Below are 27,885 nucleotides of genomic sequence, written 5' to 3' on the forward strand. Positions count from 1 at the left end.
TTTGACGTGGATACAGCGCTACAAGCTGACGTAACAACATTACAATGAAGGGATACATTTTTTCTTACAGTTTGCCAATGTTTGAATACTGTAGTGTCACCAGGGGGCATGCACACAACAATGCACTTCAGGAAATACAATTAGTTCAACATTTTGTCAAGACTGCATTCAAGACTTAGAAGACTTACAAGGGGAAAGAAAAAAAACATTTTCTTGTTACTGAATGTCGGTGTAATTTTAATGGTTCGGTACCAAGTGCGGTTCTTAGGGTTTTCTGATTGCAAACTGGTTCCAGGAGGAATCGTGCTGCCTCTTTCTCCGGCGTTGTTGTGAATTGATCCAACATGGCGACCGTGCCCGTTTATTGCATCTGTAGGTTACCGTACGACGTGACCCGGTTTATGATTGAATGTGACGCCTGCAAGGACTGGTTCCACGGCAGGTAAAAGCATGATTACATGTTTCGTGTTGTTTGCAGTCCGTGTTTCTTTTAAGTTTTGACCTTTACCAGTCGCTTTGCATCTGAAATAGCAAAAGCGAGGCCGCTTGAAAAAAGGCGGAGTTTAGATTATGTTTAGATTAACCGATTTATTTAATACATATTATGAGTAGCTCCAAATGTTTAATCGGAGATGTATTGCTCAATTTGGATCATTGCTTGTGTTTCATTGTTTACGATATCTTTTACTGTTAACCTTTTTATTGTCGCGCCGTTGCACACTGAAGTGATGGGAAACCTCAGTGCCTTTTTCTGCGATCCACCCGGGAAGCATGGATATTTTTCCATTTTCAAAATCCATAAATTGTGACATAAATGTCACAGTGATCAGGCGATTATTTTATATATTGATAAATTCTGTAAAACTGCTTTAAATACTTGTTTTATCGCGCTCGAAACAGAGAGCAAATCAACTAGCATTAAGAAAACAATATTGCAGGGGATTTCGCAAGATTCGTATAGTTAATGGGTGTTTGTACATACCATTACATTTCTTTGTATTTTTCAGCGGACTACTGGTGAAGTCATGTTGTTTTCGTAGGGAAAGCCACTGAATTGAAGTTGTTCTTGCGCCGGTGGAACTTTGCGTTTGATTAATAGTCTGTATAACACACGATGTCATGAATAAGTGATATACAGTAGTATCATAATTCGCAATAAATATCAAAAGACTAGCACTTTAAATGCAAGCATATGATTTTATCCGAAAGATCCACCGTTTTCCTGGTTTAATTTACTTATCAGATTTACGCGCGTAATATATCACGAATAGAGCTTCACTGTACAGAATTAGACACGTTTAGATGTTACTGCATTTTCTCCATTTCTGATGGTTCAGTTCTAATTTTAATGGAATGTCAGCAGTTATTGGCGAAACAGCGGAATTGTCTGTGTCTGTTTTCAGGAATACTGAAGTGCTGTTTACATGCTGCATGTAACTGCTTTGTGTTTCCGAGCACATTATCATACATTATACGATATAGGCATTGTTCCGGAATCCTAAAGCTTTTGTTCGTTTTGGTCGTCCTAATAGAGTAAAAGTTACAGTGACTTGGTTTTACGTGTAAGTTTTTTCTATATATCATTTTTTAGAGCCGCGGAATGGGTCTTGTACCATGTAAATACAGCCAGTCCAGTTGTACAACAAGTCGTTGTTGTTCGGGTTTGTAGCGTTGTAGTGAGCAGTTATTTCATACCTCATACTTTCAGTGTTTTGCTGATTTTCGCATGTAAGTGTAATGTTTTTGTCTGGCTGTGCTGAGACGGTGTTATTTAACATATCAGATGGACGGGACATGTTATACATAATATAAACAATAGTGTAAATGTATACATAATTTCAGTTGAAACAATTGAACTGACAAAACAAAGCATTGTAATGTACTGTACTGTAAAACGCCAAGAGCTCTATAGGGACAGATTTTTAAATGGAAAATGCAGGGGGATTCTAATATAAAAAGCACAAGTCAGATCTCAGTGTGGAGTTAATTATCAGTGAGGTTGGGGGCATATGATCTTATTTAGAACTGACAAAACTCACACTTCCAAATTGAAGCTGAATTAAATATTGCAGCATGAATAGATTTAATTCAAATTCTGTGCTGTTCTTAAAATATCTCCCTACATGATCCAACTACGATTTGATCCATGGCATCTACCTGTGGCGATTCCTGCAGCAGCAGAGCGCATGTCCGCAATTGCGATTTCAGTTCCCCCTGCACTGCATCATATGCCTGTTTGTCTGTGCAGGTGTCAGGGTCTGTTAGCCAGGTTTCAGGGGCAGTTGGTAGCTTGTCTCCATCTATCTATAGACATATTGTGTTCTCTGTGGAGTTGGATGATGAGAAAAGATTTTGACAGGTCACAAACATTTACTTTCCATTGAAATTATCCTCATCCTTGTGCTCTCATACAGATACCAAGGCCTTGTGCAGACCATATATATACCAAGCTTGTTATGTACACTAATCAAATTGATGCAGTGGCCTGTCTGTCATTTCAGATTTTGAGTTACATGCTAATGTCTAATTCTTTCAGACTATGTGCATTGTTTCATTTAAATTCGGAGGGGCATATGATTCAAATGTCAGTACAAGAATGGATTTAATTTATTACGGTGCTGTGATATGAGGAATTCTCAGCATGTGCTGACCAGGTGGGTTATGGGTATTTTCATATCTGTGCTTGTGCAGATCAGCTTATCAATGAGGATTTGCTGGAAAGCATAGAATGTGGTGGTGTGATCATGGGGCGTCAGTAATGAACCAGAAACTGTGGTTGGGATCTCCTCTTCTCTCTACCAGGAGACAATAACCGGGTGTCACATGGCCTGCAAACCTAACCAATGCTACGCCTGGACTTCATGTGGCAGGACTAAAGGAAAAGTTGTCTGGAAAGTCCCCCAAACACTTTACGCACATTGGCTACACTTTCTGTACACTTCACGTCCACTTTAGGTTATTTTTAAGAAGTAAGCGGATTAAAAGAGAGTGAGATTACTGTGATTGTTTCAGCGATTTTCAGTGAAGTTCAGAGCATTTTGGGTGCTTATCTCACACAGCAGACCAAGTAACAGGTCATTATTTTATATACAAGTAGTAAGCATCCATATGTATCATAAAAAATTGTGACTTGTGACTGTAGGTCCATCGCTGTTTTTTTAAATGGCCAAATGTACGAAAAAGTCTGTGTGATGAACTTTGACCTTGGTACAGTTAAAAGCTAACAAAAAAAGTTACAGCGCATAAGAAAAAAATAAATCTGAGCTCTGGAATGTAAGCGTAATTCACATGCCAAATTTAATAAAAATCAAAAATGGTAATGCAAAGGCCTGTTGTTGAATTAACGTAGAATAACCCACATATACTAAAGAGTGAAACTCTTTGTGAAACACTGACTAGTCATAATCAACTAATTCAAAACTCACAGGTTCTAGGCAGAAAAAAGATATTTCCAGGAGTCTCTCCTACAGTATGTCACAGTCATTTATGAGTCTAGTGTTATTAACCAACCAAGATATAATGACAAAAAAGAAACAAAAGTACTGGCTGCTTCCACATTGCATGCTTGGAGGTACATATTGTGATATTCTAATGCAGGGGTGTCAATCTCCAGTCCTGGGGGGCCGGAGCCCTGTGTAGCTTAGTTCTTTCCCTGTTCCATCACAAATGATTCAGCTCAGGAGTTGTGTGGTAATTAGCACAAGGAGTTGAATCAGGTGTATTAAATGAGGGGAAACCAAAAACTGTGCGGGGCTCCGGCCCCCCAGCACTGGAGTTTGACAACCTCTGTTCTAACGAATATTAGCATGAATACAAGAAATGTCATGAGCCAGCTCCCAACGCCCCACGTCGGGGTAACGCTGCAGCACTAGAGACTCTATCCATTAAGACATTACGGTTATGGATGTAGGCCATGAGTCATATGTGGTGGAAGATGTTGAAGTTGGAGGTTAATTGAGCATGAGTGGGTTTTAATGAGAATATAATGTTCATGACAAGGAATGTCAGTTTTACTAATTACAGAAACACCCATCAAATTAAGAAAGCCGAACAATGCACTGGTGTTTTAATACTTAATAAATCTAAAGCAGAAACTTTATTAATGATACTGAACAGACACGCCAAAAGAACTCATACAGACCTGGCGAAAAGTATTGGTACCCGTCCACTTTCTAAAAAAAGAATCATAATTTTCTGCAAAATAATTTGAAACTGATAAATGTGATTGGCATCCCCCATTGCGTACTCCTTTTTCCACAGAGCAGAAACTTTTTCATTTATGACTTAACACAGTATTGTAAATAAATGCGAAATGGCATGGACAAAATTATTGGGAGTCCTAACAAGTTAAAAGAAATTGATTGCCGTTATATCGCAAGTGGTGTCTCACAGGTGTCTGCAGTTTTGTAATCAGTCACTTAGCCAATTTGAATGGAGAAAAGTACGCACTGAACTGTGTCATTGTAGAAGATCCCGGAAGACTATTTCTGAAACACTGACACAAAAAAGTCTGACTGGTGTTTGTTGAAATTCATGTTGATAAGCCGCAGTTTAGACAGATGAAACATAATTAGAGGTTTTTGGTAAGTCACAGCAGCCATGTGGTTCAATTGAACATCTATGGAAAGAGCTAAAACTCATAGTTGGGAGAAGCAGCTCTTCAAACCTAAGAGGACTAGTGTAGTATGCTTAAGAGGAGTGGGTCAAGTTACCAGTGGAGAAGTGTGGAATTCTCATAGAAAGCTATGGAAAGTACCTGAATGCAGTTAATGCCTCAAGAGGGTATGCTAGGAAATATTACGTTAGAGGTCAAAATAATTTTGTTGATTTTTATTTATTTTTTTAAATTTGTTTTAATTTAAAAAAAATGTTAAGTTATAAATCAAAGCAAAGTATATGCTCTGTAGAATGATGAATGTTGGATGTCAATTACTCTTGTCAGTTTCAGCTTATTTAATGGAAAATTAGTTTCTTTTTTAAATAGTGGAGGAGCACCAGTACTTTTGACTGTGTTCATAAATGAAGAAATGTATGCAGGCCTCTCCTGAAATTACTGGAGCTTTCATTTTAGGGAGGGCATGGTTATGATTCTACATTTCTGAATGTATAAATTCAGTTTAGATATGCACAGTTATGGTCTTCTGTGATCTTGAGTCATTACCAGAAAAGATAGGGTAAAACGCCGTTCATCCTGGCTGAGAGACCAAAATGTATTTATTTCTTTTGTACTGAAACCCTTGAAAAAATTTTTGGACTTGAGCGAACTTTAGTACCCTGAGGAAACCTAATTCAGTATAAGAAAAATATGAAACTACACACATGCAGACACAACCTTGGAGGTGTGAGTTGATAAAACTACCCACTGACCACCTGTGTCAGCCGAGCGATTCATGCTGCAGATGACGGCATAACCCAACTGTTCTCTGTGAAAGAGGTTTATTCATGATGTTGACAAGTTTGTCGCAGCGCCCCAGAGTGACCCCCACGCTTCGGGCTCCTAGGCCTGTGTCCCGCGCAGAGCTCGGCGTCGGGGATCGGCTGCCCCAAATGGCAGGAATCTGTTTTTGCTTTTTGTTTATGACTGCAGCTGCAGCTCTGAGAATTGCCAGAGCATTTTTCTGTATGTGCAGGGTGGGTCAAAGGCACTTTTGAGTCACAGACCCTGGGGACATCACTGGCACTGTGCAGTGTGCAGTGTGCAGTGCCCGGAGGGGAAGCACATCGGTTCTGTTGCTCCAAAAGCTGCCTCAGAAATACACATAAAGTTTTTATATGAGAACTTTGGAAAAATGGAGGGAATATCCATATCGTGGCCTTTCGATTTGGAAAAGCAGAGCTCACCCTCATTGGCTGAACTGGATCTTATACGGAACTGTTACCTTCTAAGAAGGAGCTGACATGTTTTTTCCTTTGTATTGATACTGCAATAGGTGCCATTTGACTCTACTTTAAGAGTTTAGTAAAATAGCTGGTACTTTGGAAGTGAAAAAAATCCCTTTTTGAAATAAATTTTTGCTATTATCCGTGTTATAACGTACAATAATTGTAAGTGGTAATTATATGGATATAATTTTCTCTAATGAAAACACCTACTAATGTTGGATTTTTTTAAACTGCTTAGCTAAAAAACCACAGCTTGCTTTTTAAATCTTGGTTTTAAATCAAGTCATGAAATGCATATTCAATAAATTTTTGTATATTGCCTTCCACAACACAGTTGCCTGAAAGCACTCAATAAGAATGTGTGGCATTACGTTATTATTTTTTGCATGCTAAATGGTTCATAATATGGGTGACAATGGAAGGAGCAGAAACAGGACCAAAATTTTCCTAGTTAGTGGAAAAAAATGACCCCACCCCTCTAAATGTGAGATCTCAACTGTGGTCAGTGTCAGAGTTAATTAATGAGCTAGTTGTCCATGCAGCTCGTGGTAAGTCTGCAGATTTTAGGCTCCATCCATCATTTCACACTTCCATGGGACTGAAACATACCAGTGCCTTTTTTAAATCCGAAACTTACCTTGCAAATATTTCTCTCTGCTAAATTCTGCTGATATTATAAACACATGGTTTTTATTTTGGTGCTACTGGTATAGGCCAACAAAACTTGGACTACCCTGTTTACGCAGGAGAAAAAAATCTTATGTTTTTTGTCCATATATTGAGTGGGCTTTGCTGAACAAATAATATAGTTCCCTTGGCAGAGAGAACATTACATTAAAATTTGCCTGATTTTTTTTTTGTTTTTTTTTATCGTACAAATGCTAATTGTTGTTTATGAATTTCACTCAACAGTAAGTCAGCTAATGTTGGAAGAATACTATAGGCACACCTTGATGGAGTATGTTTATTAAGCTAATTTTTGTCTCTTTCAGCTGTGTTGGGGTGGATGAGGATGAGGCTCCCGACATTGATGTCTATCACTGTCCCAACTGTGAGACTCAGCATGGCAAGTCCACCTGTAAGTTCACTGAGCGGAATCCACCATCACAGAAAGCACTTTTTCTGAGCATTAATAACAAACTGTTTTTCTACTCATTTGTATCACACTCTTCTTATATTGTTTTAGGTTAAGTTCTGCTGCTAATTTTGGTTAATTCTGTTTCCTGAGGTAAAACTCCAGGCCAGGATTTTGTTTCAACCAACCAGTTAAGCATAAAGAGTCACAGTCACAGAGTACTCAACTGGTTGGCTGAAACAAAATCTTGGTCTGGATTTTGACTTTCTGGACCTGAACTATCGACCTCTGCTCTGCACCAAACTTCTTAAGATGAGCTCTATACTTACCCATGGGTCCTTTCCAAATATATATTGACTGAAATGGCCTAACATTTTAAACTTTTATTTTTTTAAATTAGCTATGCGGATGAAAAACAGTCTGATTAAATGCCCAGTAACAGTAGTTTTTACATATGCCATAGTGCCCATTTTTTCCCACACCTTTCATAATATTTTCCTTTCCTGAACAGTAATATAATATAACAGATACAATAGCATTTCTTCATTTAAGTTGATATCACAATCTAATTCAAATCATTATTAGTTTACTTTAAGGGTCCAGTTTTGCTTAAAATTCCCTTAAGATTCCCGTAAAGCAGATTCATAACATGAAAAATGACCACAAATTGAACGTACTGCAAAAAGGAATCCAATTCAAATAAAAAAATTCGTATAAAAATAAACTTTTTTTGTCGTCGGATGTAACACTAGAAAATGCTGACAGTACAGGATTTGTTGTTTTTCTCTGACTGCCTCTGCTCGTTCTGGGGGTGGGGGTGGGGGGGGGTTGACATTGAATTTGTTACTGTAAACTCTTGCATTTTTCATGTTCTACAAGTTGGAAATGCTTTAGGTGGTGAAATAAGTTAGTATTTCCAGTTTTAGTTGGCGTCATTTTCGGCAGAGTTACAGGACACAGCACCAGTCTGTTCGTTGGATTTTAACTCGCCAATGTACCCCCACCCCTTCAGTGTCTTTTTCCTTTTGTTATTCACAAAATCTCTCTTTTGTTAAGATGCTGTGGCTGCTGAATTGTCATTTTCTTTACAGACACGTGAACTTTCTCCCTCATATTCAGTATATTACCAAATCCGCTAACTTAACCAACCTGCTGTACATTTGTCTGATCTTAAAAGACTACTATATGATTGGTTGGAATAATATTTCTGTGATGTGATAGGCTGTTGAGTGCTCATGTTTGAGTTTCTCATTTTCCTGTCATTAACATTTTATATTGCATTAAGTGTGGGCTTTGAATTGTTTTTGTGCTCTTACCCTACATTGTAGGTGTTCAATCAGTACAGCTAATAGGGCCTGAAACGAAAAATAAACGAGTACATTTGTAAAATAAATAACAGCACAGATACAATGACTTATCTTCTGATGGAATGTAGTGCCTTAGAGGTTTAACCAAAAGTCCAGCACAGGTCATTATGTTGACAAATAATACTTTGAGTCTTGTTTTGTGTAATTAACACTTTACTGGTTGTCTTTATTGGGGCTCCCTCAGTGAAGAAGAAAAAGACCTGGAATAAACAGGACACTGGACAAAGCGGAGATGTCAGACCAGTTCAGAACGGCAGTCAGGTGTTCATAAAGGAGCTCCGAAGTAGAACCTTCCCAAGGTACGCAGGTGTTTTTTTGTTTGACTTTTGTTTATTGAATTGTTTCTTATTATTGAAATGTGCAAATGCATTTCAAAATATCATTTTAAACAATGCTCTGACTAAGCAGGCCATATTGGAGGGTCAAAAAGCATACAACTAGGTGACAGTAAATCATTGTAAAGGAAAGAACAAGAAGAAAGAAAAATAAAATAAAATCAACTCAAAATACAATCAGAGTTCCATCTGGTTTATATGTAGACTGTTGAGAGGGCATACTATCTGTTCCCCTTAGTGGTGGGCATGTGTTGAGTGTGTGTGTCTGTGTGTGTCTTTTTGTGTGTTGGAGAAGATAAAAGCCATACATTGGGAGGTCGAGATGGAAGAGAGGAGAGGTAGGAGCAAAGGGAAGATTGATTGGAGGAAGGTTGTTTGGTCGACCAAGGCAGACCAGGCCCAGTGTGTTCTGTGAAGGGGTAGAGAGGGAGAGGTGTGGCAGCCCCCAGGACAGCCCCCAGGACAGCCCCCCCATGAGGGCCCTACCCCAGGCAGACCACACCCTGCATGTCATGCTACCCCTATTCTAAGATGGAATTTGTTTGCTTGTTTTTTCCCCCATTTTGGTCTGTCTGAGTGAGAGAGAAAGTGCTAATCTGGTGTGATGCAGTAAAAGAAGCAGATCATGCAGGTTAGTCCAGCCCGGAGTGGGAGAGATCAGGGCGGGGGGAAGTGAACACAGGGGGGCCACCACCCCACTGACCCATCCCTCTGTTTAACTTTGTGTGTGTGTGTGAGAGAGAGTGAACACACATTCTGAGTTTTCCTGCTATCTGTTGCCTGTTTGGGATCAGTAGATGAAAGCTTCTGATTCCAGCCAACGTAATTTGACTTTCTGTGAGCAGGTGGAAAATTTAGTTGATAAACAGCAGAAAACTCTAATCCAAGGCTTTTCCATGAAGCATGATTTCATTGCTCATAATTCCTAAGCTTTCCTTAATTCACCCAGTATGGTAGGGAGATGGATTAATTCACCCAGTATGGTAGGGAGATGGATTAATTCACCCAGTATGGTAGGGAGATGGATTAATTCACCCAGTATGGTAGGGAGATGGATCACCTTTTTATTACTCCAGATGACAAACCCTCTCGCTCTTAACCCCATGTAGAACAAGTTTTTAACCTGGTTGAAGGATTTTTTTAAAGGTCAGTCTTTCCCACATTACTGAGCCGCACCAATATGGGGATCTGATGCATCATCCGATAGTCCAATATGCTTTCAGAAAGGAGAGGAAAAATCTGGCATAGAACATTTAAATATCTATGTTTCTGTCAGAATACCTTTTGTAGTAACTGGAAATGAAAGTGGTAGCTGTGACAGGTTACGTTATGAGTAGGGGGATCGTCAACCTCTCTGTCTGTGGCAAGGCTTGTATGTAAATCTTCAGTATGCAAAATATTTAAGAAAACCTTGTATCATTTTTATTTCAGTTCTGATGATGTGGTGGTGAAGCTGAGTGGAAGTCAGCTAACCTTGGACTATCTGGAGGAGAATGGGTTTACAGAACCGATTTTGGTTGCAAAGAAAGATGGACTCGGGATGTCGATGCCAGCACCAACGTTCTACATCAGTGATGTAGAAAACTATGCAGGTGAGTGACAGTAGGATACTCCGAAACTCTTTATCCAGCTCTATGTGCTTATACGCAGTATTTTATATGATTGTTTTATTTTGTTATCTTCAGGAGTTTCTCTTTTATATTTGGTTATTTTTTTCATGATTTGTTTTGGACTTATTAGGTCCAGAGTTTGTTGTGGATGTTGTCGATGTCACCAAACAGACAAACAACCAGATGAAACTTAAGGAGTTTGTTGATTACTACTACAGCACAAACCGAAAGCGAGTATTAAACGTGATCAATTTGGAATTTTCGGAAACAAGGTAATGCTCTCTAAGACACTCTTTTTATAAACAGGGATCCAGCTGCATCTGCCTTCATATGCTTTATATATAATGCATATTTTTTAAGTCTTTCAAATTTTGACTTTCACATTTTTCAGTTGGAATTTATGACAATGCAAGACGATACACTGAGTCAAAAACTCTCTTCTCTGAAACAGAATGGCAAGCTTTGTGGAAAGTCCACAAATTGTGCGGAAGCTTTCTTGGGTTGAGAACTACTGGCCAAATGATGCACTTCTGGGCAAACCTCAAGTGACCAAGTACTGTCTGATGTGCGTGAAGGACAGTTACACTGACTTCCACATAGAGTGTGGTGGGGCATCTGTCTGGTACCATGTCCTCAAAGTAAGTGGCGTTTTCACTTGTTGAGAATGGTTCATTTACATTTAGATTTATTAATTTAGCAGTCACTTTTATCCAGAGCAAAGCACAGTTGGGAAATCGGCATCAAACAATCCCTGGGGCAGGTTTTAGGAATCTGTTTTTGGGGGTATTGTAAGGTTTGATGGGTGTTGAAGCACTGATAGGTATCACACTTTCCTTTCAGGGCGAGAAGATCTTCTTCTTAATCAAGCCCACCTCTGCCAACTTGTCTTTATATGAACGCTGGAGGTCTTCATCCAGTTACAGTGAGATGTTCTTTGCGGACCAAGTAGACAAATGCTACAAATGCATTCTGAAGCAGGGCCAGACTCTCTTCATACCATCAGGTTAGGGTGACCTTGCAATCTTCATTTCAGTGTAAAGTACAACGTAAAATGATCTTAATGTAAAAGTTACATGATTTTTAGGAAACAATGTTACCTTGTTAAAACATTACCATGTTAAAACGAATAGTGTTTTTTTTAAATAACTATACACAAATAACTGAGGGGCGTTTTTATTGGTTGCAGAAAGGTGACTGGCATGTTAATATTTTAATCTGTTTTGATGTTTTCTTGACTCATTCAGGGTGGATTAATGCAATACTGGCCCCTGTTGACTGTCTAGCTTTCTCAGGCCACTTTGTCCACAACCTCAGTGTAGAGATGCAAATGAGGTAAGTATACAGATGCAAATTAGATCTTTTTTACTTTATTAATATTATTGTCTTACTAAACTGATAATTTCTTCCAGAAAACTAACAAGTCATATACCGCTGGATATTTCATCTGCGTTACTATAAGTCTAAGGATGTAAAGTGTCTCATGCTTGTATTCCATGAAACGATGTGAGGTTTGTCTCTTCATCCCAAGTGCTTCTACACCCGGTTAGCTTTTTGCTAATGATTACCTTCTACCTTCCTCAGAGCATATGAAGTGGAGAAGCGACTGAAGGTGGCCAGCCTCACTCCATTCCCAAACTTTGAGACCGCCTGCTGGTATGTGGGGCGCCATCTGCTGGAGAGATTCAAAGGTACAGCGGAAGAGAAGAGTCGCAGACTCACCATGGGATGGATCTGCACAGTCGTTCTGCAGGTTCACCCTGCATATCAAACACCTACACGTATTTAGAGTTGAAGATGCTTTGAGATGCTGGTCAGCTTGGTAGCTGATTTGTTCATGATTTGGAATAATTGTTTAATTGTTGCATTGTCAGTAGTGCTCATTTTCACTTTTGCAGGCTTGCACAGATCTAATAAGGAACCAGCTTCGTATCTGATTCTTGGTGCCAAAATCCTCAATGCGGCCTTCAGATCATGGACTAGAAAGCTGGTAATTTTTTATATAAATCAATTAAAATTCTTTAACATCGCAGCTGCTTTTGTAATGTGGGTATTTGTATGAATACATCTATCCTGTGAATGGCTGAAGATTTTCAAGGTAATTGAAAATTTTCAACCTAAGGTTCTATTTAGAACAAAATATTGAATCACAAATTGCCTGAAGCTAGAAGATAAACAAAGGAAATATACTCGAACACCCAGATTTGATTGTTAAACCTTTATCTGTTCATTTTAGAAGGGCAAAAACTTAAGTGATTTTTTAAAAGTTGCTAATACTAATACTAAAAAGTGATATATTATTAAAAACAATTTCAGATTGAAGCTGAAATTCCATAATTTTAAAGAATTACTATAAGTGGCAGAGGAGGTGGGCTCATATTAAGAGAAAAATGTAAAACACGAAACCTCCTTCTTTGTACTTTAGTGGTGGCTGATGCGAGAACTCCTGGCCACAGGGGGATATACCTCGGGTTATCTTTGCTGTGTGGGACACGCAAGTTTAACTTTTATAAAGAATGGAACTATTTACATCTTTAAGTTTAGCTAGTTGGTTGGCCTCCACTGTAAGTTTGGAAGGGTGTATTATGTTAGCTGTGAGTTGCCACACTTGAAAGAGTTCATTCCATTTAGCTAGCATGTGCAGGTTAACCAATGCAAAAAGTTTTATGTTGGTTGCTTCATGGGATTTTGATTTGTGGTTTATCAAGGTAAAACTGATATGGACCCCGAATGGACGTGAATTTCACCCACTTGACCAAAAAATCCTTAGCTAGGCTATGCAGTACTTTTTGATGTCGGTTGAATCAGTTTAATATGACTATCATCTACAGCTAAAAATGTATAAAATTATTAGCTGATAAAATCCTGATTATCATTATTATGGGCAGTGGTGGCTTAATGTTTAGGGAAGCACACTTGTAATTGAAAGATTGCAGGTTCGAATCTCTGACCAGCAAGGCACCACTGAGGTACCCTGAGCAAGGTACCACCCCCAAGCACTGCTCCCCGGGCACTGAATTAGCTGCCCCCTGCTATGTCACATTGTCACATATGGGTTAAATGCAGAGGACACATATCGTTGTTGTGCACTGTGTGCTGTGGTGTGTCAACAATGACCACTGATCACCAAATTCAAATATATATACTGCCCCCTTGCGGCCTGGAGAGCTTTTATTCATGCCATGCAAAGCACATTAAGAGAACACAGTAACATTTTGGAAAGACATGAAAAAGAAAACAATTAAGCAAATGTCAAAAAAAGATCAAGAAGATACACACACAAAAAATATTTTATTTCTTTCTCAGTGTTTTAATTTTTGTGTTTTTCTTTTGTATCTACTTGTGTGTGTGGTGATTTTTTTCCAGTGTCTTGTGTTTTTTCCCTTTCTGGGCCAACATAGCACAGTGCATTGTGTATCCTCTCGAATGCTTTCCATGATCTTGGGCACATGTTTATAGAAAATTGAAGGAAGAATGATGTCGATTATATTACTCCACATTAGGTCGTAAATAACTCGTCTAGTCCTCAAAAATATCTGCAGATATTAAGACATATCAATGTTATTTGTTAAAGGCTCTTCTAGAACATGAGGATGAACTTCCAGAGAATATGAAGCCGGCACAGCTTATCAAAGACCTTGCCAAAGAGATCAGGTTATCAGAGGTATGACATCATTTGTTTCTGTAGAATTATGTTTCTGTTTTTGAGGAATATGTGTCACCTTAGCACATTACAACACGAATGCATTAACGTTTCTTAGTATACAGTTTATATTCAGTTTTCATTCCTCTCAGAGGTATTTTATTGGTGCGTGTAGTTGTACATCTGTGATTCATATTAAAGATCATTCTCAAGTATACGTCTTTCTTTCCAGAGAAGTGAACCTTTTAAATCACGAATCCATTTTATAATTAAGCAATAACATACAAGAAGGAGTGCAGTTGTACTGCAATATATTACGGCTGTGATTATATGAGCCTGTGTTCTCATGCCTAAGAACAAATCACCAAATCGTGATATATTGGAGTACAACCATACAACTTGCAGTACGTTATTGCTTTTATACAAAGTTCGAGTAGCATTTATAAGGTAACAGTAATAAGCCACGACAGATAATAGCTTACTTGATTATTTATGGGCCTCCTCAAAAACAAAAAATGGTTTCCACCAGCCAACTGTTGACTGTTGCCAAGCAACACAAATATTCCCATGCAGCATAGCTCACTCGCTCCCAACTACTTTGCATCATTTAAATTTGACTAAGTAATGGTTCTTAGATATACCTGTAAAGCAGAGTGATACATCTGATGTGAAATGTCTGAGTGTGCTTATACTCTGAAACAGCAGTCGTAGAACGCCTCTTCTCAATTCAGATTTCTTGGTCAGAACTAACTTGTATAAACTTGATTATTACTACGTATTTGATCATATGGACATATTTTGCATTATCTACTTGCCTCCTCTTTCACCAGAAATATTTTAAACTTTGATGGTGGTTGGAAGGGGGGTGATATTGGTGTTTGGGACTGAAAAAAAAACTTTTTTTTTTTATAATATTTCTCCTTCTTTGAACTTCTGAAGAATGCAATGAAAGGCACCAAGGAAGAGCCTGTTGCCAACACATCTATGGAGGAGGCCCCTGCCCCACCAGCTGAACCAGAGGAGCCCTTATCTCCTGCCCATGTTCCCTCACCTCCCAGGGAGAAGCTGCCCAGGAAGAGGGGCACCAAAATGGCCAAGCCCCCAAAGCCGCCAAAGATTCCCAAAGTAAAGGATGAGGGGAAGAAAAGAGGGAAGAAGATGAAAGAGGGTGTGAGCTTGGCCAAAATGCCCAGCTCACCTTGCCAGGAGTCAGATGACAAAGAGAAGGTAGGTGGATCTTACTGATGTTCCTTTTGAGCTTGAATTAAGGAAGTTCTAACAGTATCAGTCAGCAAAAGATGTGGGAGATTCTTGGGATGGTTTAAGCATGATAGATTTGTAAAGTTGTTAAATGTGATTTTATGGTGTTTATTTCTTGTCCATATTGTCTTCTAAATCTTTTGATTATTATGCTTTATCACAGGCAGATTTTTTTCCCTTTGTATTCTCAATGAACAGGCTGTAAAGAATGGATCAGAATCTACGGGGAGAGACAGTTTGAGTAAGAAAGATAATGTGCAAAGTGTGTCTGAAATGCGAGAGCAGAACAAGAACAAAACGGAAGCAAAATGGAAATACAAGGTGAGTCAGCTGGTCCTGATCAACATGTGAATGCTGAATGCAATATATTACTGTAAAATGCTTTAAAAATGATAACGTGACATATGAAAGAAATGACAGTAAAACACCACAGGGTGCTGACTTGATGTGAGATTGTACACCGATCAGCCATATCATTAAAATCACTGACAGGTGAGGTGAATAGCTTTGATTATCTTGGTACAGTGGCACCTGTCAAGGGCGCAATTATGCATCATACAAGGAAACAGTCTCTTCTTGAAGCTGATGTGTTGGAAGTGGGAAAAATGGACAAGCGTGAGGATCTGAGTGTAGGTCTGCTACTAATGACTATTTTTCTGTCAAGAAATCTATCGACTATTTTAGCGATTGGTTGATTTAATCTAATGAACAAATTTTCCTCCAGAAAATCATATTTACGATGTCATTTAAGTTAATTTTATTTTCACAACAATAAACTGTATGTCTCTGCAGCGCTTTAGATAATGAACGGCGACTTTTTCAGACTATATGGCCCTTACTTACACCTACAATTCTAAAAGTATATTAGTAGTACACCTAAAACATTATTGTGATGCCCAAAAGTTAGTCATCTGTATAAATTCAGTGTATCCTTGTGTTTATTAAATTTGGTTAGTGGAGCAGGCGACATGTGACTGTTTTGAAATACCATGTAAGTAATAAGTGACAGTGAAGAAAGGGACAGCTGAGCAGACACAGTGAAGAAAGGGACAGCTGAGCAGTCACAGTGAAGAAAGGGACAGCTGAACAGTCACAGTGAAGAAAGGGACAGCTGAAGTCACAGTGAAGAAAGGGACAGCTGAAGACACAGTGAAGAAAGGGACAGCTGAACAGTCACTGAAGAAAGGGACAGCTGAAGTCACAGTGAAGAAAGGGACACCTGAACAGTCACAGTGAAGAAAGGGACAGCTGAAGTCACCGTGAAGAAAGGGACAGCTGAACAGTCACAGTGAAGAAAGGGACAGCTGAGCAGTCACAGTGAAGAAAGGGACAGCTGAGCAGTCACAGTGAAGAAAGGGACAGCTGAACAGTCACAGTGAAGAAAGGGACAGCTGAACAGTCACATTGAAGAAAGGGACAGCTGAACAGTCACTGAAGAAAGGGACAGCTGAAGTCACAGTGAAGAAAGGGACACCTGAACAGTCACAGTGAAGAAAGGGACAGCTGAACAGTCACAGTGAAGAAAGGGACAGCTGAACAGTCACAGTTAAGAAAGGGACAGCTGAACAGTCACAGTGAAGAAAGGGACAGCTGAACAGTCACAGTGAAGAAAGGGACAGCTGAACAGTCACAGTGAAGAAAGGGACAGCGGAACAGTCACAACATGTTTTATAGGAGGTGAGACAGTGTGGTTCAACAATCTAAAAAGACGTGGCTGTACTTTTTGAAGTTTAAAATCCGACACTTTTTTTGGTATAGTTTTCATTTTTATTTCAGTTCGCAAATTATATTTTAAATTTATTGTCCATTTTCATTTCAGCTTTAGTTTATGATAACACTGGTCCCCACAAGCCCAGTGCGCATGAACACACACGCTGGCACCGTCAGTCACGAATAAGCCCAGATTCTAGCATGGAATAGTAATGATAGAAATGTGTCATAACGCACAGCGGATTGCAGATTGCTGCGTTTGGGGCTACTTAGCCGCAGACTGGTCAGTGTGCTCATTCTGACCCCTGTCCACTGCTTGTGTCTACAATGGGCATGTGTTGCAAACCAACAACCAGTGGGCATGTGTTGCAGATCAAGTACACCCCTTCAGGGCAACGGTATTTCCTGATGGCAGTGGCCACTTTCAACAGGATAATCCGCCCTTCCACACTGTAAAAATTGTACAGGAATGGTTGAGGTTGAGGAGTTCAAGATGTTGACTTGGCATCCAAATTCCCCAGATCGCAATCATCAAGCATCTGTGGGGCGTTTTGGACAAACAAGTCCGATCCATGGAGGCACCACCTCGCAACTTATAAGACTTAAAGGATCTGCTGCTAACGTCTTGGTGCCAGATACCACAGGACACCTTCAGAGGTCTTGTGGAGTCCATGCCTTGACAGGTCAGAGCTGCTTTGCAGCACAAGGGGGACCTACACACTGTTAGGCAGGTGGTTTTCATGTTATGGCTGATCGGTATATATTGCTTGGTAAACTTAAACTGTCTTTCAGTATGTTGACATTTAAAAAAGTTAAAAACTATATTTTACAGCGTTTTTTTTTTATTATTTCAGAACAGCAAGCCCGATTCTTTGCTGAGAATGGAGGAACACAAGAAGTCACTTTTGTCAGGAAATAAAGACAAATATGGCTTTTCATTTTCAAATAAAAAAACGTTAAGGTATGTAACTGTGTTGAGTAGCACTTTGAGCTGTGATGTACTATGCAATGACAGAGATGTATAAAATATTATAACGTGGGATGTAGTATACACATATATAGTATATACAAGACATTAATATACATATATGCTATTCAAGCTCTTTAATTTGGCGTCTTTGTGCCTGATATTCCTGATCCCAAGTCATAAGTGTATGTTTTTGTTTTCCATTTTCTTATTTTTTTGTTTTGTTTTTTTTCTGCAAAGCTCTAAAAGCCTCAAAACCCAGACCAGCACATCTGAGTTTGAGTCCTTGCATAACTTCAAGGAAGGCAAGGCCAAGCCAGTACGAGACGAGTATGAGTATGTTTCAGATGAGGGAGAGCTGAAGATCGATATCTTCCCTATGAGGAGGAAAAAGAGCCCCACCAAAAAGCCCTTATCCCGTGAGTCTGTACAACATGAATCACCCAAAAGGCCTTCTTGCCTTGTGTCATACTCAACTGTAAGATCTGTGTACAATCAGTGCATTTGAATGCTCATTCAGCCACATCTAGTAGCTAGTATCAAGTTAAATGTTACTGTAACTTTATCTGGCTCAATCAGATACCCAGATTGGTTTCATATTTCCATTCATCCATCTTCTAAACACTGGAGACTGGAAGCAGGGGTGCAACATGGTTGTGATTCAACTCCATTGCAGGGCACATAGATGCAGATTCGCACATCTTGCACATGTGGAGATGGGGTGGGAATTCAACTTCCAACCATGGGGGCTGTTAGGCAACAGTGTCACCCACTAACCCACCATGCCATCCTCAAATTATTTATATTACTAGTTTTTTGTCTGTTTAGCGTAATATGAAATATGTTGTATCTTTTTAGTTTTAACAGATGTTAAAGAACCTATTCAACAGTCTAAAAAGCCAAAGATTCAGAAGAAAATTGGCAAGGTAGGTGAAATAGCTTCATTTTCTATGTATTGTCTTAATTGTCTGTTGTAGTATTTAATATGTTTATTTACCCATATTCTGATAAGTACTTTAGCATTGTTTGTCTGTGTTCCCATTGAACAAGCATAATCTGATTAATTCCATTGTCTGTGGCATCCTTTGCAAAACATTTGCTGCAGTATCTAAGGCGTAATGCGTTTGATCCTCCTCTATAGGTCATTTTTATAATGGGGACTGTGCAGTTTTTCGGATACGTTGATTGCCATTTCAACTTCTCTCTTATAGGCTGAAAACCACATTTTAAGCTAATCGCATAAGGAAATGTTCAAACATGAGACACACCACATAATGATTATAGAAATGAATAACTGGCTCACTGAAGTTGATTCATTCTTGAGTTTCTTAGAGACATGTTAATGCTAATATAAACCAAATATCAGTGGTAAATATTTATTTATAGCGTTTGGCTTTATTTGTTCATGCAGAGTGGCTATAGATGCCTTTTAAAGTGTTTTGCCAGATTCTACTAGATTTGTAAAGCCCATTTCCATTTGAAGCATAAACATTTGCGATAGATCAGAAATTTTAATAGCTTTCATACACACTTGTATACTTTTCATAGTCATTATCCTGTATTTAAAAGTGAAGTAGCAACTAAGGTTTAACTTTTTATTAAGATGTTTTAATTTAAATAAGCTTTGCGCTACTGGAAATATGAACAATAAGCCAGTTTTATATATGTTTACCAGTTTATATATCCATCTGCAACCTGCCAATAACAATTTTCCATAAAAGCCAGATGACTCGTCAGATGATGAATCACTCCACATAGACATAAAAGGCAAACCCGAGGTCAAAGGTCGAATCTCAAAGGGCAAGAAGGAAAGTAGCACTGCAGCAGGGATTCTGGATCTTTTGCAGGCAAGCAAGCAAGTAGGAGGAGTGGATTACAATGCAGACAGGTATGGCTAATACAACATTGCTTTTTTTCCTAGAACCTACATTTATCAGAAAGAAATCTTTAATGGCAGTAGACTGCCACTGCAGTCTGCAGAATAGGACTGCAACGGTAAGAAAAATTCATGGCAAATCCCAAAATTATGATTTTAGTATTTTTAAAAAATAGGGCTGTCCACAGTTGATGTGTTAAAGCATTAGTGTTCATTCTAAAGTAATAGTGCATTATTTCTTTGATTGGGTTAATGCTTCTGGTATTTTGAAGGGACGTTTTTAATAGAGACCTATAGAATTTCTTCCTGGTTGTAAACAACACGAGAGCTTTGGTCATGATCTTGTACAGAATCCCAGAATTCACAGCCAAAATGAAAACATTGCACCTCATTCACCAATATCATTCTTTTATTCTTAAGAAAGATTCTTGAGAAAGGTCCTAAGAGGGCTCCAAGAAAAGTCTGCATCAGATTCACGTTTTCTTAAATCGCAGAATTGTTTGCAAGTGTGTTTTTAAAATGATGAATTCCATTCCATTCAATTTTAAATTGAAAGCGTGTGCCTAATTTGCATAGGTAAATGCCCCTCCAGTCCCCATAAATGGACATGAGACTGTATGACCATGTGCACACACAGAAATCACACAAAGACTTTAAGAAGTAAAGATGAGAGAGAAGTCAAAAATGCCCAAACGAAAATCTAAAGACAGTGGTGCACCGGAATCCAAACTTAAGAACAACTTCAGTACTGAAGTTCTGAAGTGGAGGTGCTGCTGCAGGACGTGAACAGCAGGCGAGCCGTAGTGGATATAAAATAACACAAAAAGAAGCATGGGATGGTATCACTCATTTAAATATTTCAGTTAAAATAATAACTGTTGTTATTATTAATTACAATTATCATTGATTAGTAAAATTGTAGTTATTAAAGGATTATTTAAACATATTATAAATTATAAAAGTATTATTGGAATTTAAATCCCCTAATATCATACAAGTGGAATTGAAGAAAATGCAATAAGCGATTATTTTGCGCAAACGTGTCAGCACACAAATGTACGTAAGTGTGCTCTTCAGTGTGCATAGATTCTGTTGTTACCTAAGTTCAAATCCCAAATTGGAAAATGAAGGTCGGAATCTTTGTGAAAACTGTGTTAAGTGGGTTATAAGAAGAAAACATTTAAAAACCTTGCCAGACAACTCAAAGGATAAAAATATTGTGATTTGCAATATTTAAGTTTTTTTGAAGACTAATACATTAAAATGACATTTCCAGTGGTGAAATGCACTTTGAATGATCGTTTGGGTCTTTTCGAGGGTGCAGTTCGCAGTTATTGTTACACGCACCCTCCGTTTCCTTAGAACACGCCGACTTCTTTGGATTGTTTTAGCTAGCTGTCCAACTAAGCAAAGGATGTTATTCATTGTGGGGGAAACTGTCACGTCTGGGCATGTTTTACAGTACAGTCACAGATTTAGGAATTAAGTCTGAATTAATGTGAGTGGAGAACATTAGATGTAACTCATATTTCATGTAATACAAATAGGCTAATAATGTATTATTATGTGTCACGGATATTAATGTGTTGTGACATCATCATTTAAACGGAGATATATATTACAGCACTAATGATTTTGTCATGTATGCAGTCAAATCATTATACCCTACTGCAGAATAAATCATGCCGATCTGTTTTGTAAGATTTTGGGTCCAATACCTATTGAATGCCAATCTTTTAACATACCAGAAGCACTACTAAGAACCATGATACCAATAATAGTACTGTAGTTATATATTTATACATCCTCAGAGTTGCTAATATAGTAACAAAATCAAATAAACAGTTCTTTAGCAGTCTTGTATAGAGAGAAAAAATGTGGGTATACTGTATGTAAAATAAAACGCAGTCATTATTAACTGAAATTTTGAAATGGAAATCCAAAACAAATTTTCTGTCTAAATGACACATGCTCTCATTTTGATAGAATTATACAAAACTAGTTTCCATTGTTTCAGAGGAATGTACACGCACCAGTGTGTCTAATGAGAATCCGTTTGCTTACATCAACGGCCAGTTTATTAGGTACACAACCCACTCCACAAATAGTGACTCATGTGGTTGCAACTGAATACATCCAGCATGCAGACTGGGTTCAGAGGTTCAGTTACTCTTTGGAGTATGAGGTTTATGTTGTGTAATTTTAATCTTTTGATTGTGGGTGCCAAACTTAACGATATTAGCTTCTTAGAGACATCAGTGTCTTGACTTCACAGAAATTGCGTTTTAAATAAAAAAAAAAAAACATCCAGCCAATGGCATTCAGTCACAGAAATTCCCTTCCAATAAAAAGTCAGAGGAGAATGGACAGACTTTTTGAAGCTGACAGGATGGATATAAGTGTATGACTAACAGTACAACAGTGGCCTTTAAAATGATTTTTCTGAATGTACAACTTGTCTTGAAGCAGTTCTGGGGGCAAAAGTAGGTGGTACCAGGTACCGGCTAGGAGTACCTGATAAAATGGCCACTGAGTATTTGTCCCCAGCTGGCAGTTAGCCTGCTATGCAAACTTTATGGTTGTCATGGTAACAGTTGTCCTTTTTCAAAGCCGGGCTGTGTTCACTCCCACTTTTAATGAGCGCGTTGTGTATTTCTTATTAACGTAATTACAGTCAGCCACCTGCATCCCCCAGCACGCAGGAGGCCATCCAGGGCATGCTCTCCATGGCCAACCTGTCGTCTTCAGACAGCTGCCCACAAACAACGTGGAACAACAATCACTCCAAAGGAAACTTGCACGACACGCTGTTGGGCAAGAAGCTGGCAAGTAGCAGTGGCGGCAATAGCAAGCGGCCGGCCAAGCGACTCCTGAAGAAGACGCTGAGGAGGAGCAGCAGCCTGGAGAGCCTGGAGATGTTTGATGATGAGCAGGACCACATGGATGCCTGCTTCAAGGACTCTGACTATGGTAGGGCCCGTGATTAGTGCCCATGAGAGGGCCAGCTCCCAGCTCCGAGATCACTGACCTAGCTGTTCCTGTAAAGAATTCCAACCCCCTTGCAAAGTCTTTATCCTACTCATGTTAATTTTAATTTTAAAAGAAAGGCAAACAAGTTGACCTGAGTCCTAAGTTGGAGAGGCGACTGCTTGCTTTATGATGGATTGTGAGTCAGTGCAGCTAAAACGATGGCACGGTATCATCAAAAAGTGCATTCCGTTTTTAATTGATTTAAACAATATGGCACATTTGTTTTCCAGATGATTGGGTTTGTGTTTATGGCCTGTGCTGTCAGTCCTCCTCAAAGCCACATTGAAGAAATGACCATTTCTCTTAAACAGAATGTAATCCAGAAACACTCAACCAACACGCGGCTGTTAGCATTTTGTTAGGGGAACAATGTTTTTTTTTTTAAGTTTTTGAATAACTTTTTGTGCTACATTTAATTTAGTGTAATTGTATATTTAGAATCAAATGGGAATGTAGTATAAATCAAATCTTATTTTTTCTTTTTCTAATAACTGCGAGTCAAATCGGTAATAATGCAACTTGTGTTAAAAATAATTAGATAATTAAAAATATTTAGACTTAATGCTAAGCGTCCAGTAAGCATCATGCATTTGATTTTCGTTTTTTCTTTAAATTAAATGATGATTATATAGAATTTTATGTTGCTTCAACCACTACAGCTGTTAAAAATGAGTGTATGTCGCGTTCTAGGCTAATGGAACAGGCTTGGAAAAAACCAGCAGACAGACAAGCTTTCTAATGAAGTCACCATCTTTTGCAGTTTACCCCTCTTTGGAGTCCGAAGACGACAATCCTATTTTCAAGCCTAGATCAAAGAAAAGGAAAAGTTCGGATGACATTCCTTACAGCCCCACAGGTATGTAACGATTAAGATACAGAGGCGTAAGGCGAGAGTAACATTTTCCATTAGAATAGAATTTTAAGATTGCAGAAGTTCTAAATCATAGATGCAGAACTGCTTAATATTGCTGTTGAGTCACATTTTAATGTTGACCTGTTCAGTCAGTGTATCTGTCTTGCGTTGTTGTGTTGCATAGTCCTTATTGTGTCTTTGTAGCTAGAGTGGGCCCTTCGGGCCCTCGACTGGACAGGCCGGTTCGAGAAGGGGCCCGGGTGGCTTCCATAGAAACAGGCCTTGCGGCAGCAGCAGCCAAGCTCTCCCACCAGGTTGGTGTCCACTTTCGGCCTTCAGCTGTCAAAGACGAGGAACAGTGAAAGGAAATGTACACGGTGTCTTCATGCCGGAAGCTACGCAGTGACGTTGGTGATAGTGGTGAACCTCACCTCAGGTTGAGTGCGCAGTGTCAGGTCAATCTTCAGGGCAGAGTCTATCGCTGTACCCAGGAAATTACTGCCTCAGCTTCGCGTTCTTGTGTCGCCAGGAGGAACAGAAGAAAAAGAAGAAGAAGGCCTCAAAAAAAAAGGCACCACCGTTGGTGGAACCCGAGAAGGTTTCCCAGGAGAGCTGCTTCTCTGAGCCTCTGCTGGACTCTCACAGCAGTAGCCTGACAGACCATGAGTACACGACCGGCACAGGCAAGGTGCAGGGGGGCCCTCAGCCCATGGCTCCGGGGGTGTTCCTCACACAGAGGCTTCCCTCTACATCGTCTCAGAACCGGACCTCTGCCAAGGGGGAACGTGCTGTCATACCAGAAGCTAAAGGTGAGTGTAGTGGTTTGAAAATTGAAGCCTTAGTTTAATTTACTTCAATATTCAGGGATTTTCTGGACTGGAGAAAGCACAAAAATGCATATACCAAGTTCTGTTTTCCATTATGACTCCCCCATGATCTTTTACTGGATGAGCTGTTGGGATTGGATAGGTGGCCTAATGGTTAGGGAAGCGTGTTCATGATCAAAAGGTTCGAATTCCCAACCAGCAAGGTACCACTGAGGTACCCTGAGCAAGGTACTGCCCATGCTGTGACATAGAGGCTCAATGTAAAGGACCCATTTTGTTGTGTGCTGTGGTGTGTCAACAATGACAGTTAATCACTTTCACTTCAAGATCACTTCACATGCATGAGAGCAATAAGCTCTTGGCATTCTTTTGAATATGTAGTGAGCATTTGTATAAAAAGCAGTAACGTGCTTGACACTGGTGAATATAATTAAAGGTCTTCACACAATCCACTCTAAATAATAAAAAAAAAAAAGAATATATTTCTGACACATCACGGGATTTTGGCTCTTACTGGATTATCATATAAAACCACCCTTGAGTGAAATTATGAGCATTAGAAAATAGCTTTCACAAGAAACAGCTGTAGACCAGGTTCAGTGATGTTTCAGAACTGAAATCCCAAGTGAGAAATAACACTCAAACTTATTAACTTGTCTTTTTTTTCTAGGCAAAAAGCTAAAGAAAGGAATGGCCACAGCCAAGCAGAGACTGGGGAAGATTTTAAAGATCCATCGAAATGGAAAACTCCTTCTGTAAAACAGACTGAGGAAATCAGACCTCGCTGTGATATGTGTGGTTCACATGCCAGAATTGTGCTGTGTTTATTAACATCAGGAACATCGAGGGATTTGCAACATTGGCAATGGATGGGGCCCCAAACATATATTTTTGATTTGGACGAGATTACAGCTTATACCCATTTTTGCCTCAGTTTATCCTTTTTAACTTTTGAATAGAAAATGTACAGAATATCTGATATAAATATTTTTAATACAGGTATATCCACCATACTTTGCTTAAAAAAGCGAAACAACAAAAAATACGAACACCTCAATTATTCCCACCCCTAGGGGGTAATATTTAGTCGTATTTTGCGGCATACTTACACTCTCTTTCGATTTTTTTTTCCCAGTTATCGATATACCGATTCTGATCTTTATTTCATTGTTCTGCATGATGTTTCACAGATGGCTGTAGTGGTACCGGTTGCTGAGAAATCTAGCAATCTGAGTGTTATGTGAATATGGCATTTCATAACAGATATCTCTCAGAAAGAGTTTCCTGTTTTCCCCTCAGTTTATTGCCAGCAAAGCAAATTTCGTTGCCAATTCCAAAGCCTCCTGACGGATTCTTAGTCTGATCATTAACAAAGCAACGGACAACATTGATTGCCCAAATACAGCTACCGAATCTGATGTAAAAAATTTGTAAGCTGAAAAATCTTGGTATTTATGAAGAGAAGCATTTATTAATTTTGGTGCAAGAATTATCTACAAGGCAATTTTTTTGTACATATGAATGTATTTATTAGGTATTTATTAAATTTAGATTTAAAAAATATATATAAATATATTTATTTTTTTCTCTTAAACATAAAATGTATGTAAAATTTTCCCACTTGAAACATCATTAGTATTTTAGAACACATTTTTAATTCTGTTTTTGATGTTTTATTTTCTAGTAGCGATTTACTAGTAGTCAGGTATATCTGACCCACATTTATAAGCAGAATAAGTAAGTAAAATGGGTCAGACCACGTTTTTATGTATTTCCTAGAATAAAGTTATATGCTTTGAATGGTGATGCCATGTTGAATGTGTTCCCCTGGGACCAGCAGGTTTACCTGGGCATAGATATCTGTACTTGCATAGAAATACTAGCACAATCGAATGGCAGTTTGCAGAGAGGGAGTCCCACCTCTATAAACACTACGTTGAACCTACAGTCCATCTGATCCTTCCATTGTTCCGGGTTGCATAGCCTCAAGTGGAACTTTCTGCCCCAAGTTTATTTCTCAGGCAGCTTTGGAGCGCAGATGTCATCTGAAATATGCATTTATATGACATTCTAATGAAAATATTACATGCCTGGAATGTAGCGTGTATATAGCATTTTAAAATGACCTTTTGTAACATTTTCCCTTTTCTTAAGTATACATTTTTATGAATTTTTTTAATTGTAAATAAAAATTTTCAATGGCACAGATAATGCTATACTTTTTTCAGTGAATTAGATAGTGCCCTTTTTTGTTTGCTTGTTCACAGACTTGTTGTTTCAAAAATAACATGACTGACTATGGTCCACACAAGGTAACTTGTAAAATTGTAGTATTACATGGGGAAATTGGTGGGAAACTGAAAAGGTCAAAGTCAAAAATGTCTTTTTGTAACCAGCTTCTTGTAGTAAAAAAGCAGAATCGAATGGTTTTACTCAGACCTTGTGAAGTTGTCTTTCAATGTTTTGTATTTTATATTTGTACATTTCTTAAGAGCCATGTTTAAAGGTATTTAATCAGCCACTGAAAGTTCTTATTTAGCAATCCTAAATTAACATTGTCTTCTGTCATTTAAATTTAATCTTTGTATTTAATACTTGTTTCATTGTAACTCCACTGTGTGTGTCAGGACTGCTGTTGACATCACTGCATATTTGAATATCATCACTTGCTTCACAGCTGTGTAGGTATAACCGTCGGCTGTGCTTTTTGTTTTGTTGTGATTCAGTATGCACAATTTTTACAGTTTACCGTAGTTACCTATCCCTGTGTGTTGCTTAGCTATAAAAGTCATGCAACTCCTGTGTATTCAGGTACAGACTGCCCCTGTAACTATGTAACTATTCTAGACTTCATTTGACAAATGTGTGATGTTGTGGCTTATTTTAAAAGATGTTCCCATCATTAAATATGTGCTCTGCATTGCGGCAGTGTAAGGTACCTTTGTGGTCACCTTCCTTAACCAATGAATGTCTCATTAGCTCATTTTGTTTTTTCCGTTACGTCCTGCCCATCTTTCCCGCCCGGCCCTCCTGTCTCCTCCCTAACATGGCCCTGATGAGCCAATCTTGTTGCTTGTTACCTCTCTTTTGTATGTGTATATAAGTACCTGTTTATCTCATCATCCCCAAGCCGGTCATTGACGTCGCTCCTCCCGTCTGCCTGTGTCCTTCCCCGTACTCACCTTCTTGTTTTGACTCCTAGCAGTCTCACTTGTGTCCTGTAAACTCCTCTTTGTTCACTAAACGCCTGTCTTCAAGTCATTCGTCTCGCATCTCATGACATTTCCCTCCAATTAGGTTGTGGAAAGCAATTCCAATAAGAATCCTGTATATGGGGAAGTTCGTGTCGCAGGTATGCTTGCTTGGGGTTAGCGTGGTGTGCTGCTCACTCAGCAGTTTGACTCAAGCTCATAAAAATAGCAGAGCCATTCCACAAGTAGCTGCAGTGTAAA

General features: G+C 38.9%; 1 protein-coding gene across 4 annotated transcripts; it reads left to right on the plus strand.

The window, feature by feature from the left end:
* Positions 1 to 63: 63 nt before the first annotated feature.
* LOC111840339 (lysine-specific demethylase phf2-like) lies at positions 64 to 27,353 on the plus strand. Of its 4 annotated transcripts, none has more exons than XM_023805051.2 (22): positions 64 to 442; positions 6,876 to 6,961; positions 8,510 to 8,624; positions 10,092 to 10,252; positions 10,401 to 10,542; positions 10,722 to 10,908; positions 11,111 to 11,273; positions 11,515 to 11,602; positions 11,852 to 11,958; positions 12,166 to 12,257; positions 13,842 to 13,931; positions 14,850 to 15,137; positions 15,369 to 15,491; positions 17,735 to 17,841; positions 18,088 to 18,266; positions 18,706 to 18,773; positions 19,569 to 19,735; positions 22,398 to 22,693; positions 23,514 to 23,609; positions 23,811 to 23,920; positions 24,136 to 24,415; positions 25,104 to 27,353. In XM_023805051.2, the coding sequence occupies exons 1-22, from the start codon at positions 345 to 347 to the stop codon at positions 25,190 to 25,192; spliced, it is 3,132 nt and encodes a 1,043-aa protein (XP_023660819.2). In that variant the 5' UTR covers positions 64 to 344; the 3' UTR covers positions 25,193 to 27,353. The 4 variants fall into 4 exon arrangements, with proteins under 4 accessions (XP_023660819.2, XP_023660820.2, XP_023660821.2 ...); XM_023805052.2 differs by having other exon boundaries at positions 22,419 to 22,693; XM_023805053.2 differs by lacking the exons at positions 64 to 442; positions 6,876 to 6,961; positions 8,510 to 8,624 and adding an exon at positions 8,649 to 9,291.
* The last annotated feature ends 532 nt before the right edge of the window (positions 27,354 to 27,885 follow it).

The sequence above is a fragment of the Paramormyrops kingsleyae genome, chromosome 6 (assembly GCF_048594095.1).
Source record: "Paramormyrops kingsleyae isolate MSU_618 chromosome 6, PKINGS_0.4, whole genome shotgun sequence".
NCBI lineage: Eukaryota > Metazoa > Chordata > Actinopteri > Osteoglossiformes > Mormyridae > Paramormyrops > Paramormyrops kingsleyae.